General features: G+C 45.2%; 1 protein-coding gene across 3 annotated transcripts in view; it reads right to left on the reverse strand.

The window, feature by feature from the left end:
- Positions 1-16,609, reverse strand: part of SLC6A13 (solute carrier family 6 member 13) — a 41,510-nt gene extending 24,901 nt beyond the window's left edge. For all 3 annotated transcript variants that reach the window (XM_070790320.1, XM_019960158.2, XM_070790318.1), the window contains exons 1-2: positions 16,546-16,609; positions 13,601-13,807 (exon numbers count right to left, since the gene is read on the reverse strand). In XM_070790320.1, coding sequence (XP_070646421.1) covers positions 13,601-13,802 — 202 coding nt within the window. In that variant the 5' untranslated portion in view covers positions 13,803-13,807; positions 16,546-16,609. The remainder of the gene's footprint in view (positions 1-13,600; positions 13,808-16,545) is intronic.
- Positions 16,610-19,043: the final 2,434 nt, after the last annotated feature.

Here is a 19,043-nt window from a genome sequence, read left to right on the forward strand (position 1 = left end):
AAAGAGTCCCATACAGGATAAACCCAAGGAGGAACACACCAAGGCATATACTAATTAAACTAACAAAGACTAAACACAAAGAAAGAATATTAAAAGCAGAAAGAGAGAAGCAACAAGTAACATACAAGGGAAACCCCAAATGCTTAACAGCTGATCTTTTAGCAGAAACTCTGCAGGCCAGAAGGGAATAGCAGGATATATTTAAAGTACTGAAAGGGAAAAATCTACAACCAAGATTACTCTACCCGGCAAGGATCTTATTCAAAACTGATGGAGAAATAGAAACCTTTTCAGACAAGCAACAATTAAGAGGATTCAGTATCACCAAACCAGCTTTACAACAAATATTAAACGGACTTATATAGTCGAGAAATACAACAGAATAAAAAAGATCTACAAAATCAACCCCAAACAATTAAGAAAATGGCAATAGGAACATATATATCAATAATTACTTTAAATGTAAATGGATTAATGCTCCAACCAAAAGACACAGACTGGCTGAATGGATACAAAAGAAAAGGAAAAAAAAGACCCATATATATGCTGTCTACAAGAAACCTACTTCAGACCTAAAGACACATACAGACTGAAAGTGAGAGGATGGAAAAATATATTCCATGCAAATGGGAAGCAAAAGAAAGCTGGAGTAGCAGTGTTCATATCAGACAAAATAGACCTTAAAATAAAGAAGATTACAAGAGATAAGGAAGGACACTACATAATGATCAAGGGATCAATCCAAGAGGAAGACATAACAATTGTAAATATCTATGCACCCAGCATAGGAGCACCTCAATACATAAGACAAACACTAACAGACATAAAAGGAGAAATTGACAGTAACACAATAATAGTAGGAGACTTTAACACCCCACTCACACCAATGGACAGATCATCCAAACAGAAAATTAATAAGGAAACACAAGTCTTAAATGATACATTAGATGAAATGGATCTCACTGATATCTTCAGAACATTCCATCCAAATACAGAAGAATACATCTCCTTGTCACGTGTACATGGAACATTCTCCAGGATAGGCCATATCTTGGGTCACAAATCAAACCTCAGTAAATTTAAGAAAATTGAAATCATATCAAGCATCTTCTCTGACCACAGCACTATGAGACTAGATATCAATTATAAGAAAAAACCTGTAAGAAACACAAACACATATAGATCAAACAACACGTTTCTAAATAACCAACAGGTTACTGAAGAAATCAAAAGGGAAATCAAAACATTTCTAGAAACAAATGACAATGAAAACACGACAACTCAAAACCTATGGGATGCAGCAAAGGCGGTTCTAAGAGGGAAGTTTATAGCAACACAATTCTACCTCAAGAAACAAGAAAAACATCAAATAGACAACCTAACTTTATACCTAAAATGACTGGAAAAAGAAGAACAAAAAAACCCCCAAAATTAGTAGAAGGAAAGAAATCATAAAGATCCGAGCAGAAATAATTGAAAAAGAAATGAAAAAAAAGTAAAAATTAATAAAACTAAAATCTGGTTCTTTGAGAAGATAAACTAAATTGACAAACTTTTAGCCAGACTCATCAAGAAAAAAAGAAGAGTCAAATCAACAAAATTAGAAATGAAAAAGGAGAGGTTACGACAGACAATGCAGAAATACAGACGATTATAAGAGACTATTATGAACAACTATATGGCAATAAAATGGGTAGCCTGGGAGAAATGAACAGATTATTAGAAAAGTTCAGTCTTCCAAGACTGAACCAGGAAGAAATAGAAATTGTGAACAACCCAATTACAAACACTGAAAGAAGCTGTGATCAAAAATCTCCCCAAAAATCAAAAGCCCAGGACCAGATGGCTTCACAGGAGAATTCTATCAAACATTTAGAGAAGAGCTAATGCCTATCCTTCTAAAACTCTTTCAAAAAATTTCAGAGGAAGGAACACTTCCAAACTCATTCTATGAGTCCACCATCACCCTGATACCAAAACCAGAAAAAGACAACACAAAAAAAGAAAACTACAGGCTAATATCACTGATGAACACAGATGCAAAATCTGCAACAAAATTTTAGCAAACAGAATTCAGCAACACATCAAAAAGCTCATACACCATGATCAAGTTGGTTTTATTCCAGGGATGCAAGGATTCTTCAATATACACAAATCAATCAATGTGATATACCATATTAACAAATTGAAAGATAAAAACCATATGATAATCTCAATAGATGCAGAAAAAGCCATTGAGAAAATTCAGTACCCATTTATGATTAAAACTCTTCAAAAAATGGGCACAGAAGGAACTTACCTCAACATCAGATCAGATCAGATCAGTCGTTCAGTCGTGTCCAACTCTTTGGACCCCCTGAGTCACAGCACGCCAGGCCTCCCTGTCCATCACCAACTCCCGCAGTTCACTGAGACTCACGTCCATCGAGTCGGTGATGCCATCCAGCCATCTCATCCTCTGTCGTCCCCTTCTCCTCTTGCCCCCAATCCCTCCCAGCATCAGAGTCTTTTCCAGTGAGTCAACTCTTCACAGGAGGTGGCCAAAGTACTGGAGTTTCAGCTTTAGCATCATTCTTTCCAAAGAAATCCCAGGGCTGATCTCCTTTAAAATGGACTGGTTAGATCTCTTTGCAGTCCAAGGGACTCTCAAGAGTCTTCTCCAACACCACAGTTCAAAAGCATCAATTCTTCAGGACTCAGCCTTCTTCACAGGCCAACTCTTACATCCATACATGACCACTGGAAAAACCATAGCCTTGACTAGACGAAGCTTTGTTGGCAAAGTAATGTCTCTGCTTTTGAATATGCTATCTAGGTTGGTCATAACTTTCCTTCCAAGGAGTAAGCGTCTTTTAATTTCATGGCTGTAGTCACCATCTGCAGTGATTTTGGAGCCCAGAAAAATAAAGTCTGACACTGTTTCCACTGTTTCCCCATCTATTTCCCATGAAGTGATGGGACCGGATGCCATGATCTTCGTTTTCTGAATGTTGAGCTTTAAGCCAACTTTTTCACTCTCCTCTTTCACTTTCATCAAGAGGCTCTTTAGTTCCTCTTCACTTTCTGCCGTAAGGGTGGTGTTATCTGCATATCTGAGATTATTGATATTTCTCCCGGCAATCTTGATTCCAGCTTGTGTTTCTTCCAGTCCAGCATTTCTCATGAAACCTCAACATAGTAATGGCCATATACGATAAGCCTACAGCAAACATTATTCTCAATGGTGAGAAACTGAAAGCATTCCCCCTAAGATCAGGAACAAGACAAGGGTGTCCACTTTCACTATTATTCAACATAGTTTTGGAAGTCCTAGCTACAGCCATCAGAGAAGAAAAAGAAATAAAAGGAATCCAGATTGGAAAAGAAGAAGTAATGCTCTCACTGTTTGCAGATGACATAATACTGTACATAGAAAACCCTAAAGATAGTATCAAAAATTATTAGAGCTAATCAGTGAATTTAGCAAAGTTGCAGGATACAAAGTCAATACACAGAAATCACTTGCATTTCTATATAGTAACAATGAAAAATCATAAAGAGAAATTAAGGAATCAATGCCATTCACCATTGCAACAAAAAGAATTAAATATCTAGGAATAAACTTACCTAAGGAGACAAAAGAACTGTACACAGAAAATTATAAGACACTGGTGAAAGCCGACATAAGCAGATGGGTAGGATATTCCATGTTCCTTAAATATTGCGAAAATGACTATAGTACCAAATGCAATCTACAGATTCAATGCGATCCTATCAAATTACCAATGGCATTTTTCACAGAACTAGAACAAAAAATTTCACAATTCATGTGGAAACACAAAAGACCCTGAATAGCCAAAGCAGTCTTGAAAAAGAAGAATGGAAGTGGAGTAATCAACCTTCCTCTCTTCAGATTATACTACAAAGCTACAGTCATCAACACAGTATGGTACTGGCACAAAAACAGAAATATAGACCAATGGAACAAGACAGAAAACCCAAAATAAACCCATGCACCTATGGGTACCTTAGTTTTTACAAAGGAGGCAAGAATATACAATGGGGTAAAGACAGCCTCTTCAATAAATGGTGCTGGGAAAACTGGACAGCTACACGTAAAAGAATGAAATTAGAACACTTTCTAATACCATACACAAAGATAAACTCAAAATGGATTAAAGACCTAAATGTAAGACCAGAAACTATAAAACTCTTAGAGGAAAACATAGGCAGAACACTCGATGACATAAATCAAAGCAAGATCCTCTAGATCCACCTCCTAGAGTAACAGAAATAAAAACAAAAGTAAACAAGTGGGATCTGATTAAACTTAAAAGCTTTTGCACAGCAAAGGAAACTATAAGCAAGGTGAAAAGACAGCCTTCAGAATGGGGGAAAATAATAACAAATGAAACAACTGACAAAGGATTAATTTCCAAAACATACAAGCAGCTCATACAACTCAGTGCCAGAAAAACAAACAACCCAATCAAAAAGTGGGGGAAAGACCTAAACAGACACTTCTCCGAAGAAGACACACAGATGACTAACAAACACATAAAAAGATGCTCAACATAGCTCATTATTAGAGAAATGCAAATCAAAACTACAATGAGATATCACCTCACACCAATCAGAAAGGCCTTCATCAAAAAGTCTACAAACAATAAATGCTGGAGAGGGTGTGGAGAAAAGGGAACCTCTGGCACTGTTGGTGGGAATGTAAATTGATACAGCCTATAGGGTAAGAGTTAGAGAAGGCGACGTTCAGAAAAAGAATGAGACTAGCACTTTATAGGAACAGATGACCTTTAATGAAGCAAGAAGGGGCAGCAGTCAGATTAGCGAGCTGCTGCACTAAACTAAGAAATGAATAAGTATATATAGGCATGTACGTGCAAAGTTACTGTCTTAAGGGGGCCTGTTCTTCTCCAAGGTTGTTCTGAGTAGTTATCTCTTAAACGGCTGGGGAAAGGAATTTTGGAAATTGGACAGAGGCTGGACTGGGTGGGAGCTGGGTGTAATCAACCTAATGTCCATTTTTTCTTCAGGTGAGAGAGTTCTTTGTTTTGCATAGAATGGTGGAGAGGACCTGGAGGGGAGTTTTAACTCCAGGCTACTTCCAGCCATGCAACTTTCCTTCACAGCCACTATGGAAGACGGTATGAAGATTTCTTAAAAACTAGAAATAAAACCACCATATGACCCAGAAATCCACTCCTATGCATATACCCCAAGGAAACCAACATTGAAAAAGACACACATATCCCATTGTTCATTGCAGCACTATTTACAATAGCTAGAACATGAAAGCAACCTAGATGTCCATCAACAGATAAATGGATATAGAAGTTGAGGTACATATACACAATGGAGTATTAATCAGCCATAAAAAAGACCACATTTGAGTCAGTTCTGATGAGGCGGATGAACCTAGAACCTATTATACAGAGTGAAGTAAGTCAGAAAGAGAAACATAAATATTGTATTGTATATATGGAATCTAGAAAAATGGTACTGAAGAATTTATTTACAGGGCAGCAATGGAAAAACAGACATAGAGAACAGATGTATGAACAAGGGGAGAGAGGAGGGGAGGGTGAGATGTATGGAAAGAGTAACATGGAAACTTACATTACCATATGTAAAATAGATAGCCAATGGGAACTTGCTGTATGGCTCAGGAAACTCAAACAGGGGCTCTGTATCAACCTAGTGGGGTGGGATGGGGAGGGAGATGGGATGGAGGTTCAAAAGGGAGGGGATATATGTATACCTATGGCTGATTCATGTTGAGGTTTGACAGAAAACAACAAAATTCTGTAAAGCAATTATCCTTCAATTAAAAAAAATAAATTAAAAAAAATGTGCTAAGAAGATGAATCTTATATTGTGTTCTTATCACAAAAAACTAAAATAAAAAAAGGACAAAAGGAAACTTCTGGAGGTGATGGATATGTTTATGACATTGACTGTGGGAATGGTTTCACAGGTGTGTGTTTACCTCAAAACTCATTGAGTTGATATGTTAAATGTGTACAGCTTTTTGTAAGTCAGTCATAACTCAATAAAGTGTAATTAAAAAGAAAAGAAGGACTTCCCTGTGATCCAGTGGCTAAGACAGTAAGAAAACAAACAACCCTTTTTTTTTTTCAAATGGTCAGAAGATTTGAACAGGTTTTCACCAAAAAAAAAGAAAAGAAAAAAAAATACGTGAGTTGCAAATAAGCACATAAGATGTTCAATATCATTAGTCATTATAAATTTAAAAAATGAGGTAATGCTACACACCAATTAGAAAAATTAAAAAGACAGACCAGGAATTTCCCTGGCAGTTCAGTGGTTAAGACTCCACGCTCCCAATGTAGGGACTGCAGTTCCATCTCTGATCAGGAAACTAAGATCCCACAAGCCTTGCATGTGCGTGGAGCAGGCAAAAAAAAGTAAAAGGAAAGAAAGACCAAGTATTGGTGAAGATGTGGAAAAGCTGGCACCCGCATACACCGTTAGCAGGAATGTAAAATGGCACAACCGTTTTGGAAAAGCGTTTGGCAATTTCTTAAAAAGTTAAAGGTGCATTACCATATAATCCTGTCATTCCACACCTAAGTGTTTACTCAAGGGAGGTGAAAGCATATGTTTATACAAAGACTTGTACACAAATGTTCTTAGCAGATTCATCTGTCATACCTAAAACCTGGAAAGAACCCACATGTCCATAAACAGGAGAAGAGATAAATGGCAGTCCACCCATCTAATGGAATGGTGGTCTAGTCACTAAGTCGTGTCCGACTCTTGTGACCCCATGGACTGTAGCCTGCCAAGCTCCTCTGTCCGTGGGATTCTCCAGGCAAGAATATGGAATGGGTAGCCATTCCCTTCTCCAGGGAATCTTCCTGACCCAGGAACTGAACCCAGGTCTCCTGCATTGCAGGTGGATTCTTTACTGACTAAGCTACATTACTATTCAGCAATAACAAGAAAGGAACTACTGAGACATGAAAAAGACGGATGAATCGCAAAGTAATTACGCTAAGTCAAAGAAGCCAAATCATGATTCCATTTAAGAAAAGTCTAAGGAATGCAAACTAGTGTATAGGGACAGCATGGATAAAGAAAGTGCTATACGTATCAGTTCAGTTCAGTTCAGTTTAGTCGCTCAGTCGTGTCCGACTCTTTGCGACCCCATGAATCACAGCACACCAGAGTAGGGTATTATTCAGCCATAAGAGAGAAGGAAGTACCATGCTTTGCAACCATGGATGGGCCTTGAGGGTATCATGCTAAGTGACATAATTTATACAGAGAAAGTAAAGTAAATATTGTGTGTTCTCACTTATATGTGGGATCTCAAAATAGTCAGATTCATCAAGGCAGAGAGTAGAATGGTGGTTGCCAGAGGCTGGGGGTGGGAGACATGGGGAGATAATCAAAGGGTACACAGTTCATTATAAGATGAACATTTCCTGGGGATAGAACTGTACAGTGTGGTGACTACCGCAAATGGTACTGTTTCATATACTAGAAAGTTCTTAAGAGCGTAGATCTTAAAAGCTATCACCACCAAGAAAAAGTAATGATATAAAGGAATGGAATTGCTAACTAACCTTATTGTGGTAATGATTTTGCAGTATATACTTGTATCAAATCATAATGTATGCCTTAAACTTACATATATTATGTATCAGTAATAAATCAGTAAAGCTGGAAATAATTACATCTTTCAAAAACAGAGACCTCCCTGGTGGTCCAGTGGTTAAGACTTCACCTTCTAAAGCAGGAGATGCAGGTTCAGTTCCTGATTAGGGAGTTAAGATTCCACATGCCTCTTCGCCAAAAAAAACAAAACATAAAAAAAAAGAAGCAATATTGTAACAAATTCAATAAAGACTTTAAAAATGATCTACATTAAAAAAAAATGGTCTACATCAAAAATCTTTAAAAAACAAAACAGGTTTGTGGTTGCACTGAGATGGGGTTGCAGAGGTTGGGGGTGGGAGAAAGGGTCAGGAAGCAATTTGGGGGAGTCATGGATACATTCACAATTTTTTTTCTTTTAATTTATATTTTGGCCAGGCCATGTAGCATGTGGGATCTTAGTTCCCCAGCCAAGGATGAAACCTGTGCCCCCTGCAATGGAAGCTTGGAATCCTAACCACTGGATCACCTGCAAGTCCCCGTTAATTATCTTGATAGTGGTGATGGTCTCAGGGGTGTATACCTATGGCAAAACTCATTAGCTGTACACTTCAAATGTGTGCTATTTATTGTAAGCCAATTATACCATACTAAAATTGCTAAAACAAAAGTTGGTGGTGAGGAATCAACTCCTCCAATTCTCTGCCTTCCAAGTCTCTTGGTATGTAGTCCATGCATAATTCAAGCACTGAGGGAGACGCTTGGTGAGTATAAGGGCAAAGAAAGATCATCAACAACTCAGGCAAGTAAGTACACAAATCAGTCCAAGACTCGCTGGGCAGGAGGAGGGAATTAGGAGAGAGAATCCAGTAGCCGAAACGAACTGTCACCACTGAGAGTTAGAAACATCAAAGCAAGAGAGCAAAGAGAGAGTGGGGGGCCGGGAGAGGGGTTTCCAAGCCCCTCCTCCCATCTCTATGCCACCTGCTCTTTCCCAATAAACCAAGCCAGTGTTTAACTGCACCGGGTCTGGTGGTCAGTCTGTTCCCCTCCTCCTCTGCCTCCTTGAGCACCTGGGCAGCTGGCCATAAGGGTCAAAGTCTACACCCACCAGGCAGAGTCACTGGCCCCAAACTGGGGAGGGAGTTAGAGAAGGGATGGAGCCCAAGAGGGGACCTGTGTGCCCACCAGGGAGTCCTGGGGACACTGCCTATTTCCTCACCTGAGCCATAACCACCACCCCTGCAAGACATATCCAGTCCTGGAGAAGGGGAATAGAGTCACGGTTACCTGCTCCCCCAAAGCCCACTCAATCTCCTCCCTCAATTCTCAAATGTCCTGGCATCGTCCCCCATGGGATGCCAGAGACCACACACCCATCCTGGAAAAGAACCATTCTGCTAGACATCCTTCTCAGTAAGAGCACATTCTGTGGTGTCACCTGTCATGTTCCAGGTGACAATTTTTTTTAAAATTTATATATTTGCTTGGCAACTCAGTCTTAGTTGCAGCTTGTGGGATCTAGTTCCCTGACCAGGGATAAAACCCAGGCCCCCTTCACTGGGAGCTCGGAGTCTTAGCCCCTGAACCACCAGAGAAGTCCCTCCAGGTGACACTTTTTTAAAAGACAAACTGTTAAATGTTCCACATGAGTAACACAGCAGCGAGCATTCATGAAGTATCACACGCTGTCATCAGCACTACTGAACCAGTACTTGGCACTGAGTCACTAACTAAAAATGGTAACCAGTCGTCAAGTACTAATAACGTAACCATGACTCTTCCGTGAAGAAATGCGCTCCTTGTCTCTCTTTGCTCCTTAGTGTCTACGGACATTCTCAGGGCACAGTGGGGCCGTCTAACACCTGTGGCATTGGTGTTCTATGTGCTATCTCTCCCTAGAGCTGGTCTAGATGTCTAGAGCTGGGGCTTGCTTGGCTGCACCCCTGCCCCACAGCCTTCCCTCTGAGATCCCGGTTTCTGAGTGGCTCAGCAGTGGCACATTCTGCTGTGGTCTCACTTGGCGTCTCCGGCCCCAGGCATCCTGGGTGTTGGGGAACTCAGAATGCTGGTAGCCCAGAGTCCAGGGAGCAGGAGAGGTTCCAGCTGAAGTCCCGGGTTCTGCAGCAACCGGGATCTGGGTATTCAGGTAGAGTCAGCAGGTATGTGAGAAAGGACAGCAAAGAGACCTCAAGATTCTTAGCCTTGCAACTGGTCTGCTTCCAGCCTGATGCCTCTGCCATCAGTTCTTAGCACCATAGATACAGAGATTGTGTTCAAGTGTAAGATTTGGCCGCTCTGCTCAAACCCCTGCCCTGACTCCCCATCCCTGGAGTGAAAGCCAAACCTCACAGTGGTTGACAAGCCCTGCATGACCCACCCCCGACAGTGACTCCCCTCCTTTGACTCCCCAGACACACCAGACAGCCACCTGCTCTAAGGCCTTTTGTTTCCTCTGCCCAGGGTGCACTCCCCACCTCCAATATCCCCAAGACCGGGTCTCACCCCCACCCCAGAAGCTGTCATTCAAGTGTTCTCAGTGCGGCTGCCCGCCCCTGCTCCTGCAATGCTCAGCGACTTCTGATGCGCGGTGACACTTTCTTGTTTACTGAGTTTACCGTCTGTCTCACCCCCACCCACACCCAGAATGAAAGCCCCACAGAAACAGGGAGGTGGTCTGTTCTGCTTCCCTTTTATCACCACAGCTCAGAGTAGTTCCTGGCAGGTGGCACGTTCTCAGTGTGTGACCACCGTTGGGTGACTTACATTGGTTGGCCTGATTCTAGAAAGTCATAGGGGCCGGGGGTGGGGGCAAGTGCTCAGGGTGGCCTGGCCGCAATGCCTGGACAGCAAGGAGCATACTTACCTAGAAGGCACCCCTTCTTTCCCCATCTTCTGTTGGGTGATGATTCTATATTTTATTTATTTATTTTTAAGTTCTTTTTTTTTTTCTTTGGATGTGGACCATTTTTTAAGTGTTTATTGCATTTGTTACAATATTACTTCTGTTTTGTGCTTTGGTTTCTTGACCACGAGGCATGTGGGATCTTGGCTCCCCAAGCAGGGACTGAATCCACATCCTCTGCATTGAAAGCCCAAGTCCCAGCCACCGGACTCAGTTTCTTCACACCACTTTCTCAGCGTCTCTGTTTTTAGCTACCGTGTTTCACTGTCGACCTGTCCTCCATCATATTCTTACCTCAGCCTTTCCCCTGCTCTGGGACTCACTTCTAATCGGATCTACCAAACATCCAAGCTGGAAGGAACCAAAGACAGCACTTGCATTTTTAGTATGGAACTGATGCTGTGCTTTGGGGACGTCTTCCTCCCTGAGCTCCCCAACCAACAAACATTAGCAACAATAAGGTCCTCCCTCCAAGCACAAAAGCAGCTATTTGCAGCTGTGAGTTGGAGAAAGCACCCAGCAGAGGCAGGCTGATAGCACATGTGACCTCGGGGGGGGTTCACACCACGACCTCAGCATCCTCAGAACCTGCTCAGAACCATCCTCAAATCCCCTGGGAGTCCCAGCCCTGATCTGAGGGCCATGGGTTTAAATAAAAACACTGAACTGGGAGGAGGGGATCAAACCTACCTAGGAGGCCTCTGTCCTCCTCCCCGTCTGCTCTCTCATGTCGGCAGTGAAGGGCCTTGTCATAAGGAGATGTCTGGTCCCTTCCAGACCAAGATGACGAGACAAAGTGTGGAGTCTATGCTCTGAGGGGCCCAGGAGGGGTGAAGAGTACAGAAAGGGTGAACCTCTGGGAACACCAGAAACCAGAAGAGCTGGCCTGTCTGGGTCCCTGCACAGACCCGGCAGGTCCTGGGCAGGTCCTCATCACGCCAGCAGAGGCACCACCCATGTGTCCACCTGCTGACCCTGGGTGACTCAGGGCCTTCAGAGCAAAGCTGGGCATCAGCCTCCAGCCCCAGAGCCCCTCAGTGCACTTCCTCCAGCTGCCGTTGTCCGTCAAGGAAAGAGAAGAGGAAGCCTGAGGCCTGGCGCCCCACTGGAGAAGGGATGGGAGGAAGGGGGATGGCGTCAGGATTCTGCAGATGGTCCCAGGACCCCAAAACAGCTCCTGGGACCAGCATGCTAGAGGGCAGGCCCTGCCCCGGGAGGAGGCAGCCACGTCCTACTTCTGCACCCCCGCTCCTTCAGTGAAGAATCAGGGGCTGTGGTCGTGATCCCAGCCTGCGTTTCCTTTTCTGAGACACAGCCACACATCCTCAGGCCACACAGACCTGTGTGGGCCCCCGAAGCAGAGCTCAGGTGCAAACCTACTGGGGGACGCCTCCCGTAGACAGGATGACCCTGTGCTCCTGCCCTGGCCGCCCCTCCCCCTTCCTTCCCTTCCTCAGTGCAGGGGTCCCCACAGACCCCAGAATCCCTCCCCCACCTCTTCGTGCCAGTCCTGCTAATTCCCAGGCCAACCTCGCGGTCCCATTCCAGAGCGGCTTGCGAAAAGCAGCTCACGTCCTAATCTTCTTGCCGTGTGAGGAGCTAAGCTGGTCACCGGGTCCAGACACAGAGCCCCAGGCCCGGCTTAGCCCCCCACCCCTCCTCCTCCCCGGACTAGCCGAATCCAAACTCCCTAGGGCCCAAGGGTCTGAACAAGCTGTCGGAGGGTCCAGCGCTGGGCGGGGACCTCCTGCCTTCCCTAGAGATGCCAGCTGACCCAGCAAAGTCCTGCAGCTTCAGACTGCCGGCCAGAGAGTCTGGGGGACGGAGAACACACCGGCCCACTCCCACCTGCTCTGGGAAAATACAAATTAACCTCCAGTCCCTGGGCCAGTGCCCAGCTGCCACCATCCTGAGAGTACGAATGGGCTCAGGGCTTCTCTATATTCGCCTCCCTCCTGACCGCCCACCCCTACTCTGTGCTGTGGGCTTTCTCTCCCCAAAACCACTGCGACTGGGCTCAGGCACGGGGAGGCTCCCACGCCCCCGCCAAGGGTGAGTGTTGCATTAGGGTCCCCTAAAGTCCTCGTGGCCCACAAAGTCCTACCCCTTCAGTCTTTCCCCGTGATCTACCTCAGCATTTCCCTTCCTCCAGCCCAGACTGCAGCCCCACCCCGCCCCCAAAACCAGCCGTGGGAGCCCAGTCCCGCTAAGCTTTACCCACCGACGAGGAGACCTTCCGAACCCACTGCTCTTCCCAGAGGCCTTCAGCACCTGAGAAATCCCTCAGGGGCTCCCCAGAGACCTGGCAAAGTGTGGGCGTGCCTAAAAGAGAGTCCATGGTGGGAAAGCAACCCGCATTGCTAAGGAGACAGTGGGATCACTGCAGGGCCTGAGAGGCAGGAAGGATCCAGAAAGGAACTGGAGTCCATGCTCCCCATCCCATACAAACATTTCAGTGGGAAAATTATAAAAGAAGAGTCACTGGGATCAAAGGTGATACGTGATGTGGGCGGGGAGGGGTGTGGTGCGGGACAGGCGACCCTGGTTGCAGAGTCTCGAGACCACGGGACAGCTGGGTGCCAACATTGCCCTCAGCACAGCCATGGATTCTGAGGCCCTTTGCCCACAACCTCCAGTCCTGACAACCACCTTGAGGGGCAGGAAGAACCGTCTCTGTTCACAGCGCCCACCTGAGGTCCGAGGGCTTGCCCCAGGTCGCAGGGAGTGAGTAGCAGAGCCAGAATCCAAACCCCCATCCGTTTGGTCCCAGACCACACCTGTGTTTCTCTGCTGCCACCATGGGCACCCAGGAAGTCACCCCCATCCAGGTGCTTCTCCTGCAGGGTCCTGAGCGACTTCTAAGGGTTTTTCCAACTCCAGCATCCTATGCATCTCTGGGGCTCCCCAGAGTGCAGTAGGTGCAGGAGATGGAGACAGCCTTGCAGGGGTGAAGGGTGTGGTGACCCTCACCTCCCCCTGTTTTTGTAACAGAGGCAGGAAACCTCCACCCACTGCCCAGGCAGGAGGCGCCAGGCAGGCACAGGTCTCCCCCACCGCGCCCACCTCAAGTGAACTCACCTCCCCCGTTTTTGTAGCAGAGGTAGGGGAACCTCCAGACGTTGCCCAGCCCAATGATCTCCCCAGCCACGGACAGCACGAACTCCATCTTGTTGCTCCACTGCTCTCGCTGCAGGGCACCATCCTCCGCCGCCTTTTCCAGGCCTGGGCACACTGGTTTGGTCTCGCCATTACTGGTGGTGCCCGAGACCCTGCTATCCATTCCCCCTGGAAGACAAGCAGGGCGCTGTGCTACTGCTGGGGGCTGGGGGTGGGGAGCGGTGCCTGGAGGGAAAGCTTCCCCTTTCCCTTCCAGCAAATTTCCAAAGGAAAAGTGCCAGGGAGGAGAGTGACTCCTGCTGCTGTCCGCAGACCCACACCCCCCTTGGCATGTCTGGTTGGTAAAGGCTGAGCGTATATGTTCTCTTCCTGCTTCAGTAAGAAGGCACTGACTCTGAGGCACAGACACTGCACCCCTAGAAGGTGCCTCAGGTGGGGGCTTGTGGACATGGGGAGCTCACCTGCCCGGGGCTGTCTGAGTTCTCTCTGCTACCCTCCAACCAGCCTCATCTGCATAAACATGTACCTCAGTCTCTCTATTCCATGTTTAAGGATAGTTTAAGGGATGGGATTTGTATGTACCCTTAAGCCACCGATTCTCCTTTGGGGAATTTACCCTACAGAGATAACTGTGACTCTGTGCAAACATTCAGCACTGAGGATGTTCATGCTTAAAACCATGAAAAATTAGAAAGTACATAAAAATGTTCAAATATGGTAACTAGGTTAATAAATTATGGCTCAGACAGTGAACTACTATATAATCATTAAAAACTGTGCTGCAGAAGAAAGAAACAAAGAGGTGTTCACAAAATGTGAAGTGCAAACACTTACAAAATAGACCACGTGCAAGATGACCCTGAGAAAAATACCTTATAAAGTATTTGCATGCATGAAAATTAGGATATTCACCAAGATGTTTCTTTCTCAGCAGATGGGTTTTAGAGATATTTTCCTTATCTATATTTTCTACATTTTCATCAAAAACATGTTTTATTTTATAAGAGGAATGTGAAAGTCAGCTTTTTTAGATCCTTGCAAGAAGACGAGAAAGGTTGAGTAGAACCAGGAACTCTGAGTAAGATGAGCTGACCTTCCCAGGTCAGCCCTGCATCTCTCTCTGAGAGCAACATAAGAGGAAGACGACCCGTAGGCTCCTTTTCTTTTCTGGTGATGCCAGCGCAGGACTCCGTTACCACAGAGACGACAACATAAGATGAACGCAGAGCTGAAGGCTACACCCTGCCCGCCCCTATTCTAGACTCGAACTGGGGTTGAGGGTGAGATTGGACGTGGTCATGTTCAGAGAACAACTACTGTAGGCCAGGAGCTTTACATGCCTTTATGTCATTCAGTCCACGCGGCCCCGGGATGTGACGGTTCCCTCTGCTTTGTAAGCAGGGAGCTGCCCATCAGAGAGGTTGGATGACATGTGTGCAGCCATGTAGCACAGCCGGGACCTGACCCCACGACGTCCTGCTCGTTCAGCTACCTCCCTTGCTTACACTGGCTGGTGGGTTTAGCAGCAAGTCTAATGTAAGTATCTCGGATTGTATACAGCGGTCTCTTCTCTGCAGAAGTGGATTCATGTGCTTCTTTCTACGCACCCCCTCCCAGAAAAGTTCCTGGGAACAAAATTTTCTCACAAGAGCCCCATCTGGCCACAGAGCCTCCTGCAGGTCTGTCTCCCCAGTGGGGCTGCCCCAGGGGATCCAGAAAGCCAGAGGGAGGTCAGGAATGTGCTGCTTATTTGATAAATGAGGGAACGGGCTCCAGAGACTGTGGGTTAAGAAGGAGAAACCCAAGCCATTGGTCCCCAGAAGCTTCCCCAGTCCTTCTGAGATGGTCGCCTCTTGTGCAGGTTCTGGGCCTAATGGGAGTCTTCCAATGATTAAACACTACCCCCCTCACTTCTCTATCCCCCGCAGACCCCAGGAGAACAGAAGCCTATCCTAGGTCTCTTAGCCACGTTGATTAGCAGAGGCAGCATCATGCAATTGAAGGGCAAGTCTGGATTCAAACCATAGCTCTGCATCAGAGACCACCCGACTCCCAGGAAATGAATTCATCACTCTGAGCCTCGGTTTGCTTGTCTATAAAATGTCTCTTCACTTCATCTCCTGATTCCAGCTCTACTCTCCAAATGTAACTACTAACAACCGTGCAGTGAATATTTCTTCAGACTTTTCTATATGCAGATGTGTGTGTGCGTGTGTGTGTGTGTGTATGTATTTGGGAAGTTTTTCTAACTGTCCAAAGTTTTATAATTTACACATCTTTATTCTAAATCACTGTCCATTCCAAGTCCTAAGCTGTGAAACAGTAAGATAAATATGCGTTTAAATTAATCTACACAACACTTGACCAAAGAGACATCTACTCTTGATGGATTCATATAGGGGCATGACAGGATACACTTAGCCATGAGGATTAAATGAAGAGATGTATATATATATACATGTATTTCATACACATATATGTATATATATTTCATACATGTATATATATTATATACATGTGCATATATATACATGTATATATATGTGCACATACACACATATATGAAAGCACTTCATAGTATAACAGGCACTTGAATTTTTATTTTCTTTCTATCTTGTTTTATGGTCTTTCAACTTTCAATCTTGTCTCAGAGCAGAGAGCCTTCATTTTCTTAGAAGTAAACCCAAATGTCTTCCCCTTTCATCTGGGGTCCTCTTTCTCCAAGTTACATTGGTCCTTGAATCAGCAGCCATCAAAGTTTCAGAAAGTCAAGAAAATAGCTAGTCTTTGAGTACCACACATAAATGTCATATTTTCTAGGAGAGGATCCCCAAAATGTAAGTCTTATGGATCCAACCCACCTGAAGTCTGACACCCAGAGAAAAAGAGAAGAAAAGAGCACCAACCTTAGTGTAGTTGCTGCCAGAGGTCCGGTCAGAGGGGAGAAGAATTATCTGGGGGACGGGGAGGTGATGGCTATTTAAAGTGTGGTTCCCACTCCTCTGGCACTTGTAATTCTAAACTTGGCCCAGCCCACATTCCGCCCTTGTCCCCTCCCCTCAGCTCAAAGGCTCACCCTCGCTCACCCTCGAGTGCGAGCTGGTAGGCAGCACCCTCCTCCTGGGTGACCTCAGGTCTCTCGAGAGGGATCCCGCCTTCTCTCTCTCTCTCTCTCACTCTAGACTCAAGGGCTGCCATAAATCCACCAAGAGTAGGTGTTTCTTTGGTCAGGTGCTGTGTAGATTAACTTAAACTCATATTTATCTTACCCTTTAGCAACTTAGGACTTAGAATGGACAGTGATTTAGAATAAAGATGTGTAGATTATAAACTTTGGCCAGTTAGAAATACTTCCCAAACACACACACACACACACACACACACACACACACACACACTTATCCGCATACAGAAAAGTCTGAAGAAATATTTTCTGCCCGGTTGTTAGTAGTTACATCTGGAGAGTAGGGTTGGAGTCAGGCGATATGAAGAGGCACTTTCCACTTCTGCTTTTTAAGCTTTAGTATTGCTTGAATTTCTAAACAATGTGCTAGAATTTTAAATAATTGTCTAAACTATCACAGAAAAGGATGTGCCAAGGTTCACAGCAAAGCAAAGCCCTACCCGGGTCATGGTGCAGGAGCGGACTGACGGGGAGGAGATGAGCAGAGGGTGGAGTCGGGAGCCCCAGCCCCACCAGGGACCAGGGAAACAAGCTGAGTGTGCCCAGGGCTGCTCCGGCTCCCGGCTCCGAGGCCAAGGTCGTCCAGGGTCTGGGTCCCGCTTCTGACCCTTCCCAGGCTGCTGTGGGGAGCAAGGTGTCCAATCTCTAAAAGTCCTGTTTTCTCATCTAGATGAAGAGGAGCATCCAATGGATCTAGAGGTAGTTATACCAAGTGAAGTAAGTCAGACAGAAAGACAGATACAATATGATATCGCTTATCTGCAGAATCTGAAATATGATACAAATGAACTTAGCTAGGGTAAAGAATCTGCGTGCAATGCAAGAGACACAGGAGATGCAGGTTTGATCCCTGGGTGGGGAAGATCCCCTGGAGAAGGAAATGGCAACCCACTTCAGTATTCTTGCCTGGGAAATCCCACGGACAGAAGAGTCTGGTGGGCTGTAGTCCCAGGTGTTGCAAAGAATTGGACAGGACTGAGCATGAGTGCAGACAGAAGACAGACAGGGACACCCCTAGATGTGGAATGGCTAAGACTGCACTCCCAGTGCAGGGGGCCCGGGTGTGACCTGTGGTCAGGGAACTAGATCCCACATGCCGCAACTAAAGATCCCACATGCCACAGCTAATATCCGGTGCAGCTGAATAAATAAATAAATAAAGATCTTTTTTACAAAGACCAAAAGAATCCCACAAATGGACTTATCTACAAAACAGAAATGAGCTCACAGACGCAGAAAATAAACTTATAGTTACCAAAAGGGAAAGGAGAGGGGGAGGGATAAACTAAGAGACTGGGATTAGCAGATACCCACGGCTACATGTAAAGTAGATAACAAACAAGATCCTACAGCACAGGGAACTCTATTCAGTACATTGTAATATCCTATAATGAAAGAGAATCTGAAAAAGATATATATATATATGTATACATATGTATAACTGAATCACTTTGCTGTACACTTGAAACACTGTAAATCAACTATACTTCAATAAAAATAAAAATTTTTTTTTAAAGAGGAGAATATTCCTTACCTTGCAAGGCTGTGGGAGCTTCTAGGAGATCTGAGTATGTGTAAAGGGCCTATAACACCCAGCCAGCCCTTATTTACCCTTAAGGAAGTGTTCATGGTCAGCAGGGACATGCCCTGAAGGGGACGGGGCTGAAAGACCCCTGAGCAAAGTCGGCTTCTGCTGGACAGAAGTCAGGGGGTGTGAGGGATGCAAGGAGTGGGATTGTACAGCCATGCCAGAAACAATTGTAAATCAGAGATGATGCTGCTGCTGCTAAGTCACTTCAGTCATGTCCGACTCTGTGCGACCCCAGAGATGACAGCCCACCAGGCTCCCCCACCTGCCTCGAGACCTCGGAATCGCATCACAAAAACTCCAGTGAGCCTCTCAGAGATGATTATTCTTCTGTTTGTTCTGCCTCTCTCCTCTCCCCGCCTATCCGTCCATCTGACTTGAGTGTGTCAGCAGTAGACCACAAGGTCCTCCCAGGGAGGCTGCAAACTCACGCAAAAAGACCTGTCTTCATGAACTCCCATCCTTACTCATCAGCAAGCAGTACTCACAACACAGTAAGGCCCCTAACAAATGAGCAAGGCTCCAGAACAGAGTCCATGAAACAAACTCTGGAGGAGCAGCCCGGGAGGCCTGGTCCTCCATCAGATTGACTCTGGTCTTTTTAAACACCAACATGCCATGACCTAGTTTCC

Source organism: Bos indicus, chromosome 5 (genome assembly GCF_029378745.1).
Source record: "Bos indicus isolate NIAB-ARS_2022 breed Sahiwal x Tharparkar chromosome 5, NIAB-ARS_B.indTharparkar_mat_pri_1.0, whole genome shotgun sequence".
Lineage (NCBI taxonomy): Eukaryota > Metazoa > Chordata > Mammalia > Artiodactyla > Bovidae > Bos > Bos indicus.